This window comes from Engystomops pustulosus, chromosome 6, assembly GCF_040894005.1.
Source record: "Engystomops pustulosus chromosome 6, aEngPut4.maternal, whole genome shotgun sequence".
Lineage (NCBI taxonomy): Eukaryota > Metazoa > Chordata > Amphibia > Anura > Leptodactylidae > Engystomops > Engystomops pustulosus.
This window is the reverse complement of record NC_092416.1, coordinates 161,093,104-161,109,667: the sequence shown is the minus strand read 5'-3', so window position 1 is coordinate 161,109,667 and position 16,564 is coordinate 161,093,104. Positions and strand designations below refer to the sequence as shown.

The window sequence follows — 16,564 nt, the reverse complement described above, 5'->3', positions numbered from 1 at the left end:
ATGCTGAAAAAAACTAAAATACTGTCCCTAGGATCCCTCTGGCCTTCTCTTATCATGCCATATACATTCAATATCAACCAAAATAATTCTTCCTCCGGGGAAAATTTTATAAGAAATTATTATTTTCAGTTAACCGAAAGCAACAATGTTCAGAATTTTGTATATTTTTTTTTTATTTTTCAAGAAACCAGTTATTGCTCTTTAAGGATATGTTCCATCTGGGGTGCTACATGCACTCTATTGTGACTTGGGAACTGATCTTGTCCGAAATAACACATGTGACCGGCATGTACAGCTCCATATGTACAGTATAAGCCATAGCTTTCGTTCTTTCAATGTAATTTCGGATGATCGGCTCAAAGAGATTGCACTTTACATATAAAGATATTGGTATGTCATTTGTGCAATGGAAAGAGCGTTCTCTGAAAAGTCAAGAACACGAAGACAATGGTCAAGGTTAATATATGTTATTATATGTAACTACTATTGAACATGAGCTAGTGAGGGCTACAAGAAAATAACACATGCCTTTTATCTTCCCTACTTTGTGTTATCATAAGTGCCCCACACTGCAAAGTGGTACAATGAACAGTAATACACTGAAATGTACACAGTACGGAGTGAATGCATTTTGCTCTATACAAAGGGAAGATACACAGCTCTGCTCTGGTTCAAGGCCACCATGTTTTCATTACGTTGCATACGCCAGGCTGAATGAAAGCATGTAAATTGATGAGCGCTCCGGCTTACATTGATGGAATTGGGCAAGAAATTAAAAAATTGATCCCCTACCTTATAGAAGCCTGTGAAATTTTAGCGTGACTGATGCCATTATATTTCAGCATTTTTATCGAGAAAATCATTTAGAAATCACTACGGCAGATTGAGTTAGCAAAGCTGGGAATGGAGAAGCGAAGGGTCAAGGTACAGACTGAAGTGTGAGAATTCTTCATGAAAAAGAAAAATCTCACACATTGGAGGAGAATTATTATGCCAGGCGGAGAAAGCACATGGATCTCCCCCTAGTCAGACCTCTATGACCCTCATGCCATTTTGGGCGTGTGGGAACGGAGAGCCAGCAAGGAGAGGGGCAGGTGGAGGCTAGGCAGGGGTGTGAACACCTGGCCCACCACATTTACTATAGTATCCGCTGGAAAAACTGAAAAAACGATAACAATAATAGTTTCATAATAGACTAAACAGTTTAGCCCTGTCCTTTGTGCAGTTTGTCTCTGTCATGTCCAAGTTGTTGCACGGTCTTCAACTAAATGGCGCAATCGGCACTGCAATGGAAAGTGTGGACACAGTTGCACCTTTTACTATTTGGTGAACCTTTATTATACAGCGTGCGACACAATTGTGTCAAGGGGCAAAAATAAATGTGGCGCAAACTAAGAACACACTAAGTACACGGTTGGACAAAATGCAACCACGGCACAATTATGGCCAAACACTTCATAAATACATTTGCAAGCTCCAAATACCTGTATATTGGCCCAAACCACCAGAATAGCCGACTATCTAATGTTTATATTGGTGTCCCGGCTGTTTGAACTCACCATGCCAGAACTTTGTGGTGATGGGTTGCTGTAAGATGTGTCTAGAAGTGGCTTACTTCCTTTCTACTCCAGAGAATATGTTCAGCCAAGCATGCATGTGTGCCAGAGGTTAGGGAGAATAGCGATTGGCTGACTAAGTATATTTTATCCAACATCTATGGCCATCAGTAAAATGCATTAGAGCATAATTACCGAATTCCTTAATTCCAAAGGAAATTAAGGCAAGGTCTTCTCACAAAGTACACTAGAGCTACATTAAAATGATTGACCAAATTTAGGAAATTTTAACAGGGTAATTGAAAAGGGTCACCTATATCATACTTACCCTGCTAAACCTTCCTTGGAGCCACCTGGAGACTGCGGGAGTGTAGGGTCACGTAATCCCACCAGTTAGGTCCCACCTCTGCTGGCTTTTTGGAGACAGAGGAGCTGTGCAGTCATTACTGTCTGCACACCCCTCTGTCATAACCACTCCCCTATAAGTTGTTTGGGGAGGGGTGTAGTTGTCCTTGGGGAGTGTTTATGACAGAAGTGGCTTGGAGACAGTGATAATTGTACAGCCCCCTCCATCCAGTAGTAGCCAGCAGGACGTCATGGGAAGTCCTGAATTCTGATAGCGCGCACCTGCCTCTTCTGGACGTTCATGGTGGCTTCTATTAGGGTCACCCACTTCCCCTATTAAACCTTCCTTAAGGTAGACAAGCAGATTAAAATAATAATCCAAAATATTTAGCTTTACAAGTAAAAAAGTTTACATGGCTAGTCACTCACAGAAAAGGCAGCAAAAACAATAGAAAATGTTCATTCACTTAATATGATTGTTTTTTAATGATTTTTTAATTTTTTTTTCAGGAAACTAAAATCAGCTGCGTCCGGCTCGCCTCAAAAGGTGAATATTTTTTTAGTTATATATTAGTGAAAATGTTTTAAAATACTATAGGAAAATGTATCAGTATGGGCGAATCATCCTAAATTCGATTCGTACACTAGATCTTGGTACAAATCTGGGTCTCAATCCAAACTGATGTTTCTACAATTGTCATGGAAATTGGCATACAACCCCTTCACTAGAAGCTCCTATTTTGTTTCATCAATTTCTTACCAATTTTTTCATTTTGCCTCCTTCACCCCAGTCCACTCTCTAAGTTCAGGGAGGAACTACTGCATTTTAACTAGAATGCAAAGAAGAAAAGATTTAGATTTGATTTGATGCCAGAAAAATAGACAATTCATGGCAAATTTACAAACAAACTAAAAGATTTTCTAATTTCTAGTACTAGAACAATACAAAGTACTAGTTAATCAGAGCTCAGCTTTAAAGGGAGCCTGTCACCGGAGACCTAATTTTTACTAAAGACAAGTTGCAGAAGCCCATTATATCTAGTGTTTTAACTTACCTTGCACCCTTACAAAATCATGTTCTAAATCCAAAGTTTGTTTTGGTTTGGATGCATTTACAAAAAATAAAATGTGACTTATCTGTGCTGCTCACTCACTCCTCAGCTCTCAGCCCCCACCTGTGCTCCTGTACAGTTCCTCCCTCCCCCAGTGTTGTAATCTCACCATACTGTGCTTTGTTCTTGTGTGAGTGAAGGAGCAAGAGGGAGGAGTTATACAAGAGCAGAAAGGTGGGGGCTGAGAGCTAAGGAGTCCGCAACACAGACAAGTCAGATGTTTTTTTTTAATGCATCCAAACCAAAACAAACCAGGGACTCTGAACAGGATTTTGTCAGGATACAAGGTAAGTTAAAACACACAATAATATTGTAATGCAAAAGCAAATACAGAAAGGTAAGAAAGACATATTTGCAATCCTTCTGTAATGGGCTTCTTCAACCTGTCTTTAGTGAAATTGAGGTCCCCGGTGACAGGTTCCCTTTAATTTTCCCTATTATGCAAAGAACATTGACATTGGCTGCCATGAGAAACTAGAAGTGTTTTGCTTTTAGGCACTTCTAATAAATCTCCTGCAGCAACTCAATACCAATTCAGTTTTCAACTTTCACCAAAAATCACAACATAAAACATTACAAAAACCTACACATTGTGGATGAGACATTGCCAAGAAAAGCAACAAAAAGCAGCTTCAAAAACATAAAGAGTCGTATCAAAGTAAAGAGGGCGACAAAGAAATGTTTCTTGTCATTGGACAAGTGATTGTTAGACGGCCTCTTACTCCATGTTTTCTGTTTTCTTGTATTTGTATTTAAGGTGAAGGTTCACAGTAATTTACAGCAATTCCCTAAAATTACTCCAATCACTCCCGTTACAATCGAGAGTAATTGGTGAGCGTAGGTGTGGGAAATACAGCAGCTTTTTATGGTTCTTGCGTTATTCGAACATCTAGATGCTACAATAGTGCTTTATATGAAATCAAATAGAAAATATTAGTTTCTATAGACGGAATAACTTTGCATATGCAGAATAGTGCCTAATGAATTTTGCTAAAAGGGAAATAATAGGGACAAGTAGAGTTCTTAAATAGAGCCTACCGGCTTCTGAATCACCCCTGAAAAGTAGTGCACGTTATAAGTCTTAACCACTTCGCGACCGCCCGCCATGTATTCATTTGCTGCATAGCATATTGCAGCAAAGGCTTACTGGTAGCACCGATCGCGGGTGTTTTCACAGCGATGGCTGCCGGCAAAGCTGCTGGCAGCCTCAAAAAGATAGCAGTGCATGGGCGCCGCCATCTTACCTGGGATCGCCGCTCCCCGTGACGTCATCGGGGGGCGGCGATCCATCTCCATGGTAGCCTCGGGTCTTCCGAAGATCCGAGGCTATTTCGTTTTACCCCTTATAGCTCATAGCACATTGTAATGAATGAGGAGGAAAATCCCCATATACTGCCATATAGTAGTATGGCAGTATATGATAGGATCGATCAGACAACCTAGGGTTAAAGTACCCTAGGGAGTCTGAAAAATAGTAAAAAGAAAAATTAAAAAAGTAAAAAAAAAAAAATTATAATAAAAAAACCTAAAATTTCAAATCACCCCCCTTTCCCTAGAACTGACATAAATATAAATAAACAGTAAAAATCATAAACCCATTAGGTATCGACGCGTCCGAAAATGCCCGATCTATCAAAATATGATAACGGTTTTTCAATGTGTTTAACCCCGTAACGGAAAATAGCGCCCAAAGTCGAAAATGGCACTTTTTTGCCATTTTGAAAAATATAAAAAAATCTATAAAAAGTGATCAAAAGGTCGTACAGTCCTAAAAATATATCATTGAAAATATTATCAAATTTAGCAAAAAATGACACCATTTACAGCTCCGTAGACCAAAGTATAAAAAAGTTATTAGCGCCAGAAGTTGGCAAAATCAAAATTTTTGTAAATGTATGAAAACATTATAAAACCTATACAAATTTGGTATCCCCTTAATCGTACCAACCCAAAGAATAAAGTAGACATGTCATTTGGGGCGCTTAGTGAAAGACGTAATATCCAAGCCCACAAGAAAATGGCGCAAATGCGGTTTTTTCACCATTTTCACTGAATTTGGAATTTTTTTCCCGCTTCCGAGTACATGGCATGGAATATTTAATACCATCACTATGAAGTGCAATTTGTTACGCAGAAAACAAGCCGTCACACAGATCTTTACATGTAAAAATAAAAAAGTTATAGATTTTTGAAGGTGGGGAGTGAAAAATGGACATGAAAAAACAGGAAAGGGCCCTTAACCGGTTAAGTTCATCAGTTAAAATTCATCTTCCCTCCTCACTACTTATTTTAAGCAGACCCATTATAATTCAAGTTTGGGAACCCCTGCCAGTAACACCCGCGACCAGTGATAGGGGAGCAAAGATCCTCCCCAAAATGGTGGCAACCTGCACCACCCTTATACTATTGCCAAATTAGTGTCATTTATGTTAGGTCGGGGGGAACCAAAGTGAACTTTTCATATCCAATCAACACTATTTATACATTTTCCAGACATATGTTTCCTGTTTCCCAGTGATCAGTTTTTTGTCTTTATACAAATGAGCTTGTAGTGCACCATGGCATTGCTTATAGAGACAGTGTTGGGTGCAAGTGGACAGTGTCGTAAGAAAAAAAAAACTGTGATCCAGAAGGCACAACCACGCACCTGGTGGACTGAAAAGTATATGTGCATATCAGAATTTAAAAATCATAAAAAAAATTGCCGAAGCTTTACTGAATTTTTCATAAAATTCAATTTGGATCCGAACTGGTGTTGCTTAAGTTTTCCTGGAAAATGTTATATAGTTCCATCTAGTCCTCCAAAACAAATTAAAAGATCCTCCCCTACCTCATTTTTGTAATTTTTTAGTTTCCACTTAAACTATAATAACATAAGCCCTTGGACATGGAGTGAATGGGTAACAACAAAAACCATTAAGAGTCGATAGAAGTGAAGGCACTTTTTAATGGATCTGTCTGACTTCTGTTATCATCATATATACAAAATTTGTCCGACGCGAATCTGAAATATTTAGATTTTATCTGGTGCCTGAAAATCTATACTGAATCTACAAATCGTTAAATAGATTTGCTCCTCTCTAATGGCATTAAAAAATGTATTTCGAAAGATTCATATGAAATGCCTATAAAATATATTTTTAATGGATATGGGAGAATACTAGAAAGCAATATAGAAACAATCTAGTTTTTATACATATGCAAATTATCCTACAAGTGCACTGTGGGTGTTGTCTGATTTGCCTACAGACAATCAAAAGTGCCCCAATTCTTTTTAGTCTCCTCCTGCATTGGGCTGTCTGTAGGTAAATCTGACGTGTCAGACCCGCCCCCGGAGCACTTGCTTATATATAGTATATATCACTGGTTACTACATAAGATTTGCTGCAAATCATCCTAAATAAAACTCTTGAAAAAGACTTGGTTATTTAACCAAACCAAATAGTGAAAATCCAGTTAAACCATATATTCTATATATAAGTGCACATTGTGTAAGATGTCATACACTAAGACATGTGTCATACATCAAGGTTTTCCCAGCAAGTGACCCAGTCTTTAAGAGCAGAGCTCTGGTCAGATAAATGCAGTATAAAGCTAGCCATGTCCAAAAGATTGTTTGTACAAATGTAAGTTTTCCTATGAAGAATTCATTGCAGACAAATGGCACTAAAATTGCTCTAAATTACCAAAACCATAGGGAACATTTCCACACGGCGGCCCTCCCCCCCTTCCCGTTCACATGCGAGCTACCATTATATTTCAATACTTTAGAACGGGCACTTATGTTCTGATGATGTCACCAGTTCTTAGTGAACTGACAGGCTGCACTCGCATGAATAAAGACGATAATAATAATAATAATAATAATAATAATAATAAAAACGCATAGTTATTATCATTTGGAATCCATCGACAAAAATGTCTGCTTTTTGTGAAGGTCAAGTCTACTTTAACTTTGGCTTTTTACATGAATCTCTTAAAAACACCATAAAATATGAACCGTCAAGAAGAGAAATGTATTCAATTAATAGACGGTAATTGCAATTTATTTATGTGAAATTAATTTTAGGGCGAAGTCGCTGAAGTAGCAGTTTGTATAATAGAAGCTTTATATTGTTTGCTTATTATGTATTCTAGATCCGCAGTAAATTAATAAATGCATGGAGCACGGGCCTTACTTTTCTATTAGGTTTTTTAAAGTGTTGCTCCTCTTCTAAAACACTTCGAAGGGAACATCAGAAGAAGAGATGCTTCCTCAGTCCATGATAAAGCCAGAATTGTTTCTAAAAATTTAGGTTCACCGAATTTGCTTGCCACAGGGGAAATGGTGAACTCAGCAAATATCCAATGGAAAATGGTGGCATGCATGCGCCGCTGGTATTTAAATGCTACAAGCAATTTGACGGGTAAACACCCAGCACAGATCACAGGTGTTACCAATGGAGGTGAGACTGTACAATGGACCTGAACCCGAACATCTGGCTTAAGACCCCATGACCACAACCAGCAGTGTTCGGCATGGTTCAGGTCCACTCAACCCGACTAGTTGCGATTAGTCTGTATTGAGCACAAGGTGTACATGCCATAGAGGTAGAGTCCCCTGGAGACAATGGTTTCACATATGAGCAAATCTATTCTCCATTCTTAGATTCAATATGAATCCGGTATTTTCCAGGCACCAAATAGAAGCCGATTCTTTTCTTTTCCCAGACAAGGAAAAATTCCAAAATTTGTAAATTTAAGGAAATAAGACAGAAGCTTTGGGTTATATGCCAATTTTCACGACAATTAGAACAACATTGGTCCTTATTGATGACATTCAGACCTTTAGCTTCGGCTATAAGAATCTTGCATGATTTCCTCATGTTTAGCATTGGATGTTCTTAATTTCATTAACTTTGAGACCAAAAGACAATGACCAATAGCTACCTCTTCCCATGATTACCCAAGGCAAGTTGAGTAGGAAGAGTTGAGTTAGTGGCCACAGGCGACGACTTATCTCACAAAGAGCAAACAGATCAGGTAGTTGAAACGCAATGACCCCAACATTATCTCTTGTAACATATACTTTTGTTGAGATAAGCTTGAACATTAAATAGTTGGCTGCTAGCTTTGGCTGACACCCAATACATTTAATGTTCAATGTCCAGCTTTGACTCGGTCCAATGCAAAGGATGTGGATGAAGATATCAAACTTTCTTGGGTTTGAAAAACCCAATTCCATAATGGGGAACCTTATTTAAGGCACTGGGTCCCCAGAGTCATCAAAGTCTCTGAAGGTCTTAATATAATCCATGTCAATCCTCTGTTGATTGTACAGCACCATGGAATTAATGGTACTCTATAAACAAATAATAATAATTGTCTAGGAGGTTTCTAAAAATTTACAGGTAGCTAATTGTGAACATTAAAGGAGTTTTCTATTTATATCCCTATCCTCCAGGTAAGCTGTCAATATCTGATTGGTGGGAGAGGATAACACTGGGACCTTGCACCAATCAGCTGTTCAGGCTGAACAAACTTGGAGTTCGAGGCAGATAGCTCCGTTCTTTTGTAGTAGCCAGGAGCGGTTACTACGTATCCTAGGAGGTCCTAGAGTGCTTTTTTAAAATGGAGAAGTTTGGAATTCTATATTAACATTAAGCCTTGACCTTTAAACCTAGAAAAAGATTTACTCCATCATTTTAGGTTTTAAAAAAATCCTGTCTGATATCTAACTTGGACCTGACTTCAGACATTTCTTTGTTTTCATATAGACAGCTCCCGCTCTGTATGATCACATCAATATGCAGTGAGGCACTTACATCATGATCATGATCACATTTTTAGTAGTGCAATTGTTTTTAATCAGCCTACTCACAAATGATTGATTGCTCCTGTGCTCAGCAACTTCTATAGTAGAGATATCCAGAATAAGATGGTAGAATCTTTTGGAACTGATTTTATGTAAAATATAGAAACAGTGTTTAAATATTCAGCTGCTTTTCCCGTAAGTGCCGAAACTCAAAAATGTTACTTGGTCGCGAAATTTCTAAAAACAAAGGCAGGAGATGGGTAAGAAATGGACAAAAAAAACCTTATACTTACCTCTTCAATCCCTCAAATCTCTGCCAATTGGTTTCTGTTTACTTGCCTGTAGGGGTGATATGCCGCTTAAGTTTTGCCTAAACATTGGCGTAAAAATCAGTCACTTGGCAGTGATTATGGTGATTGTTGGAAGTCACATATACACGGCACATTTAATGGAGACTAGAACCTTTAGAAGTGGTTTTCAACTGAGGTGAACCCAACTAAGGCCCAGTTCACACCTACATGAGGGTTTCCATTTCACTGTTTTAGTCGAGTATACCAGAAAAAAAGGAAAGGTGAATGGAAGGTTTTCATTCAACCTCCGTTCCACATAGACTTCAAAGTATCCACCGTTACCTTCTGTTATTCTTTGTAGTGAGAAAAAAAATGGGCCAACAGTAGGAATGGAAACAACTAGTATGTGAATTTAGCCTATGTATACAAAAGTTTCATGTGTTTTGAGCCTTCTTGCTTTAGCTCCATCGAAAATTTTGGACCTCAATCTACTCTTAGATAACAGTTCAGCTTCCAGTTCAATAAACTTTTTTCCTTGAAACCCCCAAGTCAACTAAGTTTTTGCCCAAGTCCCATTAGATATTGTCAAAATTCCTTTTGAACTAAGGAGGGACTTTATGAAGTGGCCAATGTCTCTCTTTTCCTCTCCTGCATGCCTACTGACGGGATCCCTCCCTCTTCTTAGCGGTTACATCCAGCCTTCCTCCAATCACCCGCCTCCCCCCAAGCCAACCAATCACAGGTGACTATATGCCCGTTCCAGGCAACATCTGACGTATTCATTTTACCTGCAACTATCCTGTCATTGACACCACTATCAAATTCCTGGAGGCTGAATATCTTTAACCTCTTCGCTGCCAGAGCCAATTGTGCATGCCATAATGACAATACAAAATAAGCCTTACATACAAACTAAGGCATTGCTTCCCCTTCTTGTTTTAAAGGGGCTTCCACGCAGAATACCAACACAGTGGAGCCGGAGAAGCCAGCTGACAGTACGGTGCAGACCGCCGGTGTGATTGCAGGGATGCTGATGTTCATTATTATACTCCTTGGGGCCATGATGACCATCAAGAGAAGGTTAGAAGGACAATGATAGGTGAACGTTGTGTTAACTGTATGTAAAACTCTGGCAGAGAACAGGTTAAAATTATTATTTGATCAAAATAACTAAAATGAACGAAGCCTTCAAGTGTGGATATAACTTCTGCCATATAACAATTCTTCTCCATGTTGTGTATTGTCTCTATTCTATCTCTGATCCTCCTGAACTTTGTCTAGTTGACCTTCTCTCTTCTCACTTCTTTCTAGTCTCTCTGTACACGTGTGTCTTTGTGTATCCTCAGGATATGTGATGTTGTACTTTCATCACTATACACATGGTCTTTGTACTATCAAAGTAAAATGCATGTTGTGTTACTGTGTATCGGTGGTGTGCCACTACGAGCACCTAAGTATTGATCATGCAGTGCTCCACAGAGATGTTCCTATGTTGGGTTTATAGATAATGTATAAGTAAAACCCTAGAGGCTTCATACAGATAGATAAAAAATGAAAATATTCTTGGAGACATGTTTGTTAAACTGCAGTTTCCAGACAGTGTGCCTAGACTCCAAGGAGCATGCAAACAACATATGTGTGCATTATTTATTGGTTGAGTGCTTCAAACCAGGTGTCATCATCAATAATGGATATTTTTGGATGTGTAGATAACCAAATATAAGATATGCAAATAGATTGGCCACTTTTTGGAAACTTTTGGACCCCAAGGCCAACACCCTCCATGTGCCAATTATAATACTAGTAATTTCTTATGTGACTAGGTATCCTTAAAGAGAACCTACCACAAACCACACAAAGTACCTTTCAGATGTCTCTATACATGTTCCACTGATGGCTCTATCCATTGGATTGGAGTCAGCATTCTTCTAAAAAGACTTTATTGATATCCTCAGTTGCAGTCATCGAGATAGAGATCTGCAGTATACAGTCCGAATACCCCACCTCCTCATTAACACAGCTAACCCTGCCTCCCTTATAAATGACAGAGCCATGTGACTCTCTAAAGAGAATTTCCGAGGACAGCGTGAGGTTGATTTCTCTTCATATGGCCAGGTCTCTCTCAGCCTCCACCTTCCCGAGGGAGTGGTCAAAGATATAGCAAAGCTAGGTCACACAACTATCATTGGCTACTTCATGTAGTGTGACCAGGGTGATGTCATCTGAGGTCCTGTTACGTTCGACCAGTCTACCCCACATATGTATGTGATCACATGAAATCACAGCAGCCTCCATGGAGGCATAGAGAAGAGTAGAAGACCGCTGAGACATGCTGTGATCATGCCATGACACTGTCACATGATCAAATACATACTTACATGCATAAATACATTCATACACATATCTAAAGGACCTGAGATAAAACCACCCTGGTAACATGTCATGCTTAGAAGAGGCATGGGACATGGAGAGGTTTAAAGGGGAAGTACAGGACCTGCTCCTCTGATGTCAGGGAATATAAAATAAAATTGATTTATGGGGATGTAAAGGAAACAATTTTTAGCAAAAAGAAGGGTGTCAGTAAATGGGGCTCTATGGGAACCTGTCACTAGTTATATTTGTCAAAATGTTGGGACAGGTTCCCTTTAAGGGCCTTAGAGTGCAGTACAGTATATACAATGTACATTTACATTCAACCGTTCTCATCCATAGAACAGAAAATCCATGCAGAATTCTATCCAAATATCAAAAGTTTAAATCAGAAATCCTACTGCTACCCTGCAAGCCGATCCCGCAGGGCGGAGCTTAACCTTTGCATTGTAAAAGTTGAATTTTGCCCCAGGAGCCGCAGCAGATGAATGATAATAAATCTGCAATGTGTGTATGAAATATGATTTTCAGCACGGAAAATCTGTGCATAATGCCCATTAACTGCAGTCGATTGCACAAGGAACTAAAGTCTAAGGAAACCACTTTTTTTTCCAGTTCAGTCTATCAAGGGGTTATCTGATTTGGGCAGCCAGTAACCTTTTAATGGTTCAATTATCCTGGGAGAGAAGGGTCTCATCATTGTAGAATCCTCTGTTATTCTGGTTGCAACAGAAGATGCCAAATATCAATACAATCAATGGTTGTCCATGTTTTGGACCATTCCTGTGACCGTTTCCTACCAGAAGCCTCCTAAGTCCCAGTTATAGGACTACATAGGACATGAAACAATTTACAATATCAGGTCTCTATAACACTATGATATCTAAGAGCTGGCATTAGATATTGATGTGTAAAGGTGTAGCTATAGATAACTGCTATAGGTGAAGGATATCTGTACATCACGGTATTATCTCACAGGCTCCGGCTTCTTCCCTTTGCCTGTATTTACATCCCGTAATCTGCGCATTTATCATCTAATGCATGAGTTCGACTTAAAGCATTTCCATAACCATTTATTAGGCCTGAGCATTAGCATACATATTTGTGTCTGTCAGCATATCCCTATGTATATCATCCTATATTTATTTATCACTGTCACTTTGTGTCGTAGATATTAAAATGCAGAAGGGGTTCAGCTAGCGTAATGCGGGGAGAGACAGAGCTACATCTTATTCAGAGCTGTGTGATGCATCGAGTACATCGGGGAAGATGCAGCAGAGCTGAATTTGTTATTTGGCAAGAATTCCATGATTGTTCTACAGTGTGTTCTGATGTTTCAATAGGTACTTGCCAAAGCTGCTGCATTAACAAAAAAAATCGGAATGATCATGTTAAATTCAGCTGGTCCTAGGCAAAAAAATTCTTAGGTCCGGTTCACATTTGCATTCAGACCTCCATTATAATCTCCTGTCTCTAAAACATCAAAAGTCCATTAAATGGCCCCTGTTAGAGTCCATATGCGCTATTTCTGTTATATGAACGTGAAAATATAGCATCATCTTCCGTCATATTTCTGCTGAAATAACAGAAGTACTAACAGAAGTGGTGCAAACAGATCCGTTAGACTATTGTTTTAGTCGTGGAGGCTAATAGCAGAGGTCTGTATTGGACTTAAATGGAAACTTTGGGTTAAACTAACCCACACTCACTAAACAAATCTTTGAAAACAGCAGTACAACTATCCTTATATTGTTCCTCCCTATGCCTGTAAAGTTCCACAGTCTATGCATATTTATGTCTTTCCAGCCCAGCCAAGCCTCCAGCTTCCTGATTGACAATGGTCATGCTTTCTCTTCAGCTGAGTCAACTGAGTTCTGCTACCTCTTTGCCCCTTCCCTCAGGAATAATAGAGAGGCTGGCTGCTTGTGATTTACTGAACAGATATCAACTTGCTCATTTCCCCTCCCTCAGGAATTAGAAAGACGCTGGATGTGTGTCCCTCACTAAAGAGATATCAACTTGCTGATTCCCTCCTTCCTCAGGAATGAGAGAGACGCTGGCTGTGTGTGACTCACTGAAGAGATATCAACTTGCTCATTCCCCTGTCCCTCAGGAATGAGAGAGAGACACTGGATGTGTGTCACTCACTGAAGAGATATCAACTTGCTCATTCCCCCCTTCCTCAGGAATGAGAGAGACGCTGGCTGTGTGTGACTCACTGAACAGAAATCAACTTGCTCATTCCCCGCTCCCTCAGGAATGAGAGAGACGCTGGCTGTTTGTGACTCACTGAAGAGATATCAACTTGCTCATTCCCCTGTCCCTCAGGAATGAGAGAGACGCTGGATGTGTGTCACTCACTGAAGAGATATCAACTTGCTCATTCCCCCCTTCCTCAGAAATGAGAGAGACGCTGGCTGTGTATGACTCACTGAAGAAATATCAACTTGCTTATTCCCACCTCCCTCAGGAATTCTCTACATCGAGTCTCTTGGCTGAAGAGAAAGCATGCTCCTTGTCAGTCAGAAATCTGGAGGCACATGGAATAACATGAATATGCTGCAACTTTACAGGCATGGGGGAGAACAATATAGGGATAGATGTACTGCTGTATATTAGCATTTTATAGAGATAGTGTGGGTTAGTCTAAAAGACAGGTTCCTTATAAGTAGCTTGTTGCCAAATCATTAAAGGTACCTAATTTGTTACCAATTTATTTCTAAATAAAGGGTAAAGTGAGCGTAAATGAGGAATAACACAATTTCTGGGCATTATGTGACTTGAAGTATTAATTTTCCAGCAACTTTCTTCTCCACAGGCTTTGTGTATGATTTTCTGTTTTCCATAAACTGGGGGATACAGACCTAGCTGTGACTCACTCCTCCCCCTCTCCTCTCTTTAGACTATGCAATCTGAATCTGACACCTCATTGAGTTTTTGTCTGTTTTACTACAAAAATATAACACAGCATGAAAGAAAAACACTTTCCTATTTTTATATAGATTTTGAAGTGTTTGCCGGATAGTTGCTCACTATATAATTGTCTGATTTACCAAAATAATATATCCAAATGTTATCTGCAACTCTAAACCCCCAAGTAATGGCACTATGCTAACACTCACCTGGAGAAAAGAGAGAGCAAAGATGTGGGTGGAATATTCAGTCATTTATAGACTTCCCCTCCCCCATAGTACAGCAAGAAAAGTATAAGGAGATAGAAGAGCTATAGATTACAGAGGAATCCCTTCAGAGATTAGATTGTTATTAAAGCAAATAGCGAGGAAGTAGTGAAGGAATTTATAACTTGCGGATTGAAGAGATGAAAATGTAGGTTTATACATAATAACCAGGGTTAAATATTTGAATATATATATATATGGATGCACCTAAATAAAATGGGAATGGTTGTTGATATCTTCTTCTTGTTTCTGTCACATTAGTATAATGGAGGGGGGGGGGACTTTTCAAGATGAGTGTTGACCATGGCAGCCATTTTGAAGTTGTCTTTTTTTTCAAAAGGAAGGTCATGATGTGTACATTACTTTCTTACATGAAAAAAAGAGTTGGATCCAAAATTGCCAAATTCAAAATGGCCGTCACGGTCAACATCCATCTTTCTGGTCAGTTATTCCCCCCCTTCACATATATTAATGTGCCAAAAAACAGGAAGTTGATATCACCAACCATTACCATTTTATTTAGGTATATCCATATAATTGGCCCATTCAGTAGACGTAAGTGGCGATACACAGTAGACATAAACAGTAAAAATAAGAAAACTAAGAGAGAAGAACTTGGCAATAATAACTATCATGTCAGATATTATGTAAAGTCTAAAGGATACATTGCAGAAGGACAGTAAAGATGCCAAGATGTATCCATCTAATAAAACAGGGGATTTCAACCAAAATGATCAAATGATATTTGTAGTTGACTAATGATAAATTAAAATCACCATAATCTGAAAAGGTGTCCTTTGCTCAAAATTTTTTGTCTAATAGTCAGGGTCAAACTGGCCTTCAAGATGACCAGAGAAAGATTTCGTAAACACAAACCCAATACACGATGAAATGTCCCATAGCTTTAAATAAGTCACTTCAAACTAGGGAGATAATATTACATTTTATATGATCTTATTCACGATATGCCCTTATAGGGACATGCGGTACCAGTATTTATGAAAGGTGGGCCTTCAGTTTCCTGGTTGTTCGACCAACCACCTACTTCTATTTTCCATGTATGGTCACTTTAAATTCTCATAATGGAGCAACACAATTGTGCTACACTTTAAAAAAAAAGTCATGCCTTCTGAATTGTGTAGAGAAGGATCTTGACACTAGCGCCAGTACAGATACCAATATGAAGCTGACCATACGTGATAGATAGATGTTGGCCAACAAGTAGACATCCTGGACTCCCCATACTTGGTTTAATGTTTTCAATGGGTAAAGCGGAATAACTTCTTACCAGACACCTCTGCAACCATGAGAATGAAAGAGTCAGAAATGTTGAACTCTACATGTCTGGCCCTTTCTTTCACCGACATCGACCTTTGCAGAAAACTTAGGAGGCCAGTCCACCCATTAGATGGTTAGACATTGCCATGAAATTAAGATCAACCGCATCATATCAACGCATATCATTGCAAATTGCAGAAATCTGTGATAGGACCTCCACCACTATGTTGTGTTATTTGTGGAATAGGCTAGGATTCGTTTCATCATAAGTGGCTCTTGTATAACCACAAGCTAAAAACTGCCTAAATCTATGCTACTAGATGACCTGACAGCCAGTAACATGCTAGGAGGCAGCCCAGAGTGAGTCTCTTAATGCAATGGAAATTAAAATACCAAAATCTTGAATAACGAATCATCAACTGGGCTTCATTTTTTAGGACCTGCTTAAAACAAGCTCTCATTTGTAATCAGAATGTAGAAAACAGGTTTTTCTTATGTCATACTAAAAATGAAACGAACATTAAACAAAATTATTTAAATTCAATGTTTTACCAAATTTTACACAGTGAAGTAAATGAACTAATTCTTTATTCTTTGGAGTTTACATATTATTGCATATTACCAATTAGATGGCTCACTC

The 16,564-nt window shown here is 38.9% G+C and overlaps 1 protein-coding gene across 7 annotated transcripts in view; it reads left to right on the top strand.

The window, feature by feature from the left end:
* The window catches only part of PTPRT (protein tyrosine phosphatase receptor type T), a 243,567-nt gene that overhangs the window by 176,074 nt on the left and 50,929 nt on the right, over positions 1-16,564 (top strand). For 4 of the 7 annotated variants that reach the window (XM_072112145.1, XM_072112142.1, XM_072112141.1 and 1 more), the window contains exons 13-15: positions 2,412-2,448; positions 9,783-9,839; positions 10,042-10,177. In XM_072112145.1, coding sequence (XP_071968246.1) covers positions 2,412-2,448; positions 9,783-9,839; positions 10,042-10,177 — 230 coding nt within the window. The remainder of the gene's footprint in view (positions 1-2,411; positions 2,449-9,782; positions 9,840-10,041; positions 10,178-16,564) is intronic. The other 3 variants (XM_072112146.1, XM_072112144.1, XM_072112143.1) reach the window with 1 other exon arrangement.